Below are 8,256 nucleotides of genomic sequence, written 5' to 3'. Positions count from 1 at the left end.
GAAATCCCTGCGCTCGGGATTAAATATTAAATGACAAACATTGCGCTATGTGTATTTGTTTGGTTGACGTCCCCTTCCGCTTGTTTATTTTACGACTTTTAAATTTGCAGTCTTCAAACTCTCCCTTGCCCTCATCAGTGGTGTAGAGTACTTAATTAAAACTACTTTAAAATACTACTTAAGTAGTTTTTTTTCGGGTGTATCTGTATTTTACTATTTATATTCTGGACAACTTTTTATTTTACTCCACTACATTCCTAAAGAAATAATGTACTTTTTACTCCATACATTTTTCCTGCCACCCAAAAGTAGTTGTTACATTTTTAGTGTTCAGCAGGACAGGAAAATGGTCCAATTCACACACTTATTAAGAGAACATCCCTGATCATCCCTCTGATCTGGCGAAGTCACTAAACACAAATGCTTTGTTTGTGTATTATGCCTGAGTGTGGCTCTGGGTAGCCATAAATAAATAAAAACATGAAAATCCTACTGTCTGATTTGCTTAATAAGGAATTTGACATTTATACTTTTATGTTGCATACTTACATGTGCATTCAGAAAGTATTTAGATCCCTTGACTTTTTCCACATTTTGTTATGTTACAGCCTTATTCTAAAATTGATTAAATAAAACAAAATCCTCATCAATCTACACACAATACCCCATAATGACATCACAATACCCCATAATGACGAAGGGAAAACAGCTTTTTAGATTTTTTTGCAAATATATTAAACATAAAAAACACAAATACCTTATTTACATAAGTATTCAGACCTTTTACTATGAGACTAGAAATTGAGCTCAGGCACATCCTGTTTCCATTGATCATCCCTGAGATGTTTCTACAACTTGATTGGAGTCCACCTTTGGTAAATTCAATTTATTGGACATGATTTGGAAAGGCACAAACCTGTCTATATAAGGTCCCACTGTTGACAGTGCAGGTCGGAGCAAAAACCAAGCCACGAGGTCGAAGGAATTGTCCATATATCTGGGAAAGGTTACTAAAAAATGTCTGCAGCATTGAAGGTCCCCAATAACACAGTGGCCTCCATCATTCTTAAATGGAAGAAGTTTGGAACCACCAAGACTCTTCCTAAAGCTAGCTGCCCGGCCAAACTGAGCAATCGAGGAAGGGCCTTGGTCAGGGAGGTGACCAAGAACCCAATCGTCACTCTGACAGAGCTCCAGAGTTTCTCTGTGGAGATGGGAGAACCTTCCAGAAGGACAACCATCTCTGCAGCACTCAACCAATCAGGTCTTTATGGTAGACTGGCCAGACGGAAGCCACTCCTCAGTAAAAGGCACATGACAGACCGCTTGGAGTTTGCCAAAAGGCACCTAAAGGGACTCTCAGACCATGAGAAACAAGATTATCTGGTCTTATGAAACCAAGATGAATGCCAAGCGTCACGTCTGGAGGAAACCTAGCACCATCCTTACGGTGAAGGATGGTGGTGGCAGCATCATGCTGTCGGGATGTTTTTCAGCGGCAGGGATTGGGAGACTAGTCAGGATTGAGGGAAAGATGAACAGACCAAAGAAAATGTCAGAACACAACAGCTGCCCAAGGTCTGCACATGCTCTGAGGGTACGGCTAGGGAGCCTCCTGGGCCGGCAGACTTGTGAAAACACCTGGTTTTCTGAGCAATCTTTAGAATTATTAGGTAAACACCTTATTTGGAGTTCCAGCGGTGTATTTGATCTGCGCATGTGCCAGCACCAGTTGTTTATGCCTCGTTCTTTAGCGCGAGTTGTGAACAATTTAACATATGTGTTTTAGAAATAGTTTTCACTTGATAACGCCCGAACTAAGAATCAAATATAGTCCTCAAAAATAAGATGGTCGCTGTTATATGTTTATTTTAATTGACGATTTTTTTCAGATGTGCCCATGTAAACGAAATGATTTGGAAATATCTACTTTTGCAAAGCATGTAAACGTTTTATCGAACTATTTATTATATTAATCTGACTATGCACAATAATCGCATGACTGTGTGCGTGTAACTGTACAGATTCACTTACGAAACGTTGGCTCCCCTCGGTGGCAAAATAATGCCACATCCTGGTGGTGTGACGAGGGTTTACTGTTTTGCAATAGTTACTTTGTGAAGATGTCACTACCTACTGTAGTCTTCCAGTTGGTGACAGATTTTCATGTAAATATTCTAAAATTCACATTAATAAAATATGCACATTCTCCCATAGAGATGTGTTTCAGTCAAATTAGGTTGTTGCGGATAAAAGTCTGTGCGTGATGACATAGCGCACATAAAAATAACTTTTGGGTTTAAATTCCAATGTACCATATAAAAAGACAAGTTAAATGGGTTTCCATTGCATTTTCAACTCTGATGGTTTTGTCACAAAAAATGTTGCGTTATATAGCGAATGTGCGTGTGTGGCAGGTGTGCTCTAGCCAACAGCTCGCTGGTATACATGAGAGCAAATATATACATTTGTCAAACGGCAGCCAAGTATCGACCATGTCACCAGAATAAGTCCACTGATATTTATTGGAAAAGAGCATCAAGCTCATCACCTTGCACTTTCACCATCCTGTGAAGTTTATTGTATTTATTTAATCGGTTTCCACTTCACAAAGATCGCACTTACAGTTGACCGGGGCAGCTCTAACAGGGCAGAAATTTGACCAACTGACTTGTTGGAAAGGTGGCGTCCTATGACCGTGCCAGATTGAAAGTCACTAAGATCTTCAGTAAGGCCATTCTACTGCCAATGTTTGTCTATGGAGATTGTATGGCTGTGTGCTCGATTATATAAACCTGTCAGCAACGGGTGTGGCTGAAATAGCCAAATCCACTAATTTGATGGGGTCACCACATACTTTTGTATATATAGTATATATAACTTTCATTCAAATGTCCTTCGCAAGTTGGACAATAAAGTACTAATCTATTTTATACTGAATATAACTATAAACACAACAGGCAACAATTTCAAAGATTGTACTTAGTTACAGTTCATAAGGAAATCAGTCAACTGAAATACATTCATTACGCTCTAATCTATGGATTTCACATTACTGGAAATACAGATATGCATCTGTTGGTCACATATACCTTTAAAAAAAAAAGGTAGCAGCATGGATCAGAAAACCAGTCGGTATCTGGAGTGACCACCATTTGGCTCATGCAGCGCGGCATCTCCTTCACATTGAGTTGATCAGGCTGATTGATTGGTGCCTGTGGAATGTTGTCTCACTCCTCTTCAATGGCTGTACGAAGTATCTGGATATTGGCGGGAACTGGAACAGGCTGTCATACACGTAGATGCAGAGCATCCCAAACATGCTCAATGGGTGACATGTCTGGTGAGTATGCAGGACATGGAAGAACTGGGACATTTTTAGCTTCCAGGAATTGTGTACAGATCCTTGCAACATGGGGCCATACATTATCATGCTGAAACATGAGCTAATGGCGACGGATGAATGGCACGATAATGGGCCTCAGGATCTCGTCACGGTATCTCTGTGCATTCAAATTTCCATTGATAAAATGTAATTGTGTTCATTGTCTGTAGCTTATACCTGCCCGTACCATCACCCCACTGCCACCATAGTGCTCTCTGTTCACAATGCTGACATCAGCAAACTGCTCGCCCACATGTGGTCGGTCTGCGGTAGTGAGGCCGGTTGGACGTACTGCCAAATTCTCTAAAGTGACGTTGAAGGCAGCTTATTCAATTCTCTGGCAACCGCTCTAGTGGACAGCATTACATCTGTGGCATTGTGTAGTGTGACAAACTGCACATTTTAGAGTGGCCTTTTTTTGTCCCCAGCACAAGGTGCACCTGTGTAATGATCATGCTGTTCAATCAGCTTCTTGATATGCCACACCTGTCAGGTGGATGGATGATCTCGGCAAAGAAGAAATGCTTACTGACAGGGATGTAAACAAATTTGTGCATAAAATGTTAGCGAAATTAGCTTTTTGTGAGTATGGAACATTTCTGGGATCTTTAATTTCAGCTTATGAAACATGGGACCAACACTTTACATATTGTGTTTATATTTTTTGCATTGTGAACATTACGGCCAAGGGACTGCCATAGGACAGCCACAGAATTGGCCACTTCTAATTGCCCAGGAATCTTTCAGTCAGTGGTCACACCCTCAAAGAGGAAGAGAGCATCTGATGAGTCTGCCAGTTTCCTCACCTCTATGGTCACCTGTAAGAGGAGGTGGGAGTCCAGCCCTTCAAGAAGCCCATGCTGCTACCAGCTAGAGGGCAACCCTCTGAAGAAAAATAGGAAGTATAAGGACAGTGACATTTCCAATGTGCTAGTCCCAAGCGTACTTTCGATTTCTCGGAAGAGGACCTAGGATGGGAATCAGCCAGTGGCCCAGGAAACTCAAGAGTCCGAATGAAGTCTGAATAGACAGAGGGTCCAGTGAGGACAGTGACTCGTCTCAACTATAGTCGACCAACCAACTAAAAACTGTATTTGTTTTGTTTGTTGTTACAATTATGTTTTGTGTGGTTCCGAATACAACCAACCATGGCCCACATATGGTGAATTTGTTTAATAATTATTAAATTACTTAATGAAATTGGAAATAAAAATATTATTTCCATTATCTGCATGTCCTTGTTTCTTCAAATTTGAGATGGGATTTAACTATTGCTACATAAAAATTACAAAGTTATTCAGGAACAACATTCTCTCAGTTTACTATACAACAAATAATTCAAATATAGAAACATTTATTTTACAATTTCAGGAAAAAATATTACACAATTCCAGTTTAGTTGTACACAGTGTGTTAAAACACCTAAATACACTTTTACAGTCATTATGTCAGTAGAAAAAAATATTGGATATTCATGATACAAAATGTACACTTCCCTACAAATAAAAATTGCATACACATGTACATAGCATTGTGTGAATGACCAACAATGGTCTAAAACATTACAAACTTTTATTTAAAAAAAAGTAGTATTGTCTTCACATTTTAGCTCAATATTTAATTCCAACACAAGATCATGAAAAAATTGCACTGTATAAAATGTCGCTTAAAACCACAATGACATTTTTTTTAACAACTTCCAACCCAAGTTATAAATCATAACATAATCAAAATAAATGCTCTTTACATGTGCAATGGACAGGGTCAATGTACTGCAAATATTCTTGTTCCATAAACTAAACAGTCTACTAGGTATTCAATAAACTGCCATGGATTTGGGGCAGTCTTACCACCTTTGCAAGATGATCATTCGTCAACAGGTACAACAACCCTGTTTACTCCCTCAAGACACAAACATAGCATTACTACATAAACGTCAACGCTTTAAAGTAAACATGTTTCGACCGATCATTCTGGCATAAGAGAAAAAGCATAAATCAAAATGGAGGTTTTAAAGTTTCCCTCAATGGACATGGTCTCATTTTTTCCACCCGCAGTGGCGGTTTGATTGAATTCCAGCCTTAGTTCTATTATAGTAATTTAAACCATGTGAAGTTATTTTGCTACTTCACTAATAATATTAGTGTAAAAGAGAAGGGACAATTCATCAACTTAATTTATAATTCTAGTACAGATATAATACTTATGTTAGCATAATTGTGAAATCTATTTAGCTGGAATAGCCAGACATTCTATATTTTGGATTGCAAAAATAACACGCAAAACTCCAAGACAGGGGATAAAACACCAAATAACAAACAAGAAAACTTGTTCAATGTCCTTCAAAAAAGTGTTAACTTAGATATGTCCATTTTGAATAGCTTTGGTCTTCCATACATGCTGCTTACTTGCCTGGGTAAAACTATGAACATTTATAGAAAGTGAAACCAAAGAAAGTGAGCAATTTTGCATTCCCCAGCCAGTCCTACATTTCAGTTTAATAAGAAGGAACACATACAACATTACATGTTGCAATGAAGATCCTTCATAAGTAAAGTTGCACAAAGCCATATTGTGCAGCATCTCTTACCAATGTTCCACGTAGACTTTCTCTTATAGAACTTCTAGAATAGAACTTCAAATTTTCTCCACAAAGCATGGAAGGAACACTTTTAGTTTAAACTGCTGACCAACAGTTAAAATCTACAACACATACTAGTGTACTGGATTTATATCGATTTCCCGAAAAGGTGAGGAAGATGGTTAGATTAAGGAAGGGTGTGATCTTTGCATCATGCATATTACATGCACTCTGCTTTGGAATTATTCCTGAGGAGAAGAGGGGAACAAAAACTTAACTACACAGCAGGCAATGTAAGCCGTCTTTCTGAACAACATCCAAGTCAAAACTTTGCATTAAACTAAGACAAAACACTTAAAGAAAATATGAAACACCGAGAAAGTGATAACGCGACAAAACCTAAACAAAGGAAATCAATATTAATGAATGCTTGCATGTCCAACTGGGTTTTGATGATAACAACATGGCATGATGGTGACATGTCACAAACATAAAGAGGGTCTTTGCAGGGAAGCTGTTCACTTTTAAAGGCAGGAGAACACATAGTTGTTTGCTAGTCTCTTCAGCTATTCACTATCATTACATATACATTAGTGTTGTAGAAACCCATCCATGGTTAAGAGCCAGTGTCACCTCAGATGGCCTCTCTCTCCACCATCTCAGTCAGTCTGAGACAGTGGAGGAGTTAGAGGACTGGAATATGGCACCAGGCCAGGCCAAGTCAGACCAGGTTGTATACTTTTTCTCTCATCCAGCAAGGCACTAAGATTTTCATTCAAGTTTATCATTGCAAGTGCTTAATGCATTTAAAACACCTATAATACCCATCACCAACCCCTCCCCCTGGGCAAACCAGTCTAGAGACACTCCTGATGAGTTTGGGAAGCCACCATGGTCTCGCTACTGTCTCGGCGCTGCTGACCTCAGTGTGTTTTTCTGCCACACGGTTTAGTGTTTTCATAATGAGGTCGTTCCAGAGACTGCCTGGGTTTATCCCAGAGGGCAGATGGAGCCTCTGTTCAGGGGATAGGACAGAAAGAAACTAACAACAGTAGTTAGAGCCCTTACAGTTCCCTCTCTGGACAAATCACCTGGAAGAGATCCATCATTGGCATCAAATCACAGCTCTTCAAATAGACAAAGTGCTGCTACTACAGTATTATTCATTCAGATCTAAAAATTAACTCCCTAAAAGATGGGGGGCTTTTCTTTCCCCTCTACATTTGGACAGAGTTTGCCCAACTCCACTTTCGATCAATGCAATAAAGAGGAAACCAAGAATGAGAAACTGCTAGCCAAGTGAACACAGCAAGAAAACAAAAACAAGAACCAACACGGTGCTTTGCAGAGAGTGGTTGTTTCTGGCTGGCTTTACCCAAGTGTCAGTCTGGGTTTGGTTCAGCGAGAGTCTCAGGGGGGCTGTCAGAGCAGTGGCTCCAAATAAGGAGAATGGAAAGAGTGACTGAGTAAGAGGCACACTCACGCAGGGTGATGGAGATGGACATATGGGCAGAGACACCTGGGAGATGCACGGAGAAGCAGAGCGGAGCGTGAATAAGGAAGTGAGATGGGCAACCTCAGAATGGCCATGCCAGACCTAATCCCCTTGAAGCAGGAAGTCCCCGCCACCACAGAGAGCGCCATACCTTCTCCATCTCCCAATAACTGATGTGTCTAGACTGGCTTGCCAATGCTAACCCCCCCCTTTTCCCCCCAGACCCTTTTAGAGAAACAGCCCACTTCTGTCTTAGTAACACAACACAGTCCCTGGGTGAGTGGTATTCAGGTTCAGTGCTGACCCCTACTGGTCTCAGTTGTTACTGCGGTTGAATGTCTCCAGCACTGTGGTGTTGGTCTTCTCAAACACCCACTGCTGGCTGGGGACGCTGGGGTCACACATGTTCATAAACACCTTTCTCTCTGTGGGGTTGCTGTCGATACAGCTGTTACTGATGTGGTGGTATAAACTTTTATCCTACAGAGATGGAGGGAGAGAAAAGAGGTGAACGAGATGGCAATGTTTATTTAATTACAGTGCATTTAACTGAAAATATTTTCCGAAATAGGTAATTTTAAAAATACATATTTATTAGCCTGCATGGAAAACTAGGAGTCATTTTTTTCTAACAAGGTACACCAAGCTTAAAAGGTGAATGTCGGTTTCTATCTAGGAGAAAACTGCCTTATCAATGAGTAGCAGCTGTGTCATTTCATCAAAAGGAGAAGGAAATACAAAGGATCAAAAATACATCTTGAAGCTTGCTCAGCTCGAGCAAAAAAAGTGCACCAT

General features: G+C 40.1%; 1 protein-coding gene across 1 annotated transcript in view; it reads right to left on the bottom strand.

The window, feature by feature from the left end:
* Positions 1 to 4,722: 4,722 nt before the first annotated feature.
* Positions 4,723 to 8,256, bottom strand: part of LOC106567995 (polypeptide N-acetylgalactosaminyltransferase 10) — a 141,842-nt gene continuing 138,308 nt past the window's right edge. Inside the window, exon 12 of the mRNA XM_014137962.3 lies at positions 4,723 to 7,941. Within this exon, the coding sequence (XP_013993437.1) occupies positions 7,777 to 7,941 (165 nt within the window). The 3' untranslated portion in view covers positions 4,723 to 7,776. The remainder of the gene's footprint in view (positions 7,942 to 8,256) is intronic.

This window comes from Salmo salar, chromosome 13 (genome assembly GCF_965601325.2).
Source record: "Salmo salar chromosome 13, fSalSal1, whole genome shotgun sequence".
Lineage (NCBI taxonomy): Eukaryota > Metazoa > Chordata > Actinopteri > Salmoniformes > Salmonidae > Salmo > Salmo salar.
Note: the sequence above shows the minus strand (reverse complement) of the source record. Positions and strands in the feature narration are given on the sequence as shown.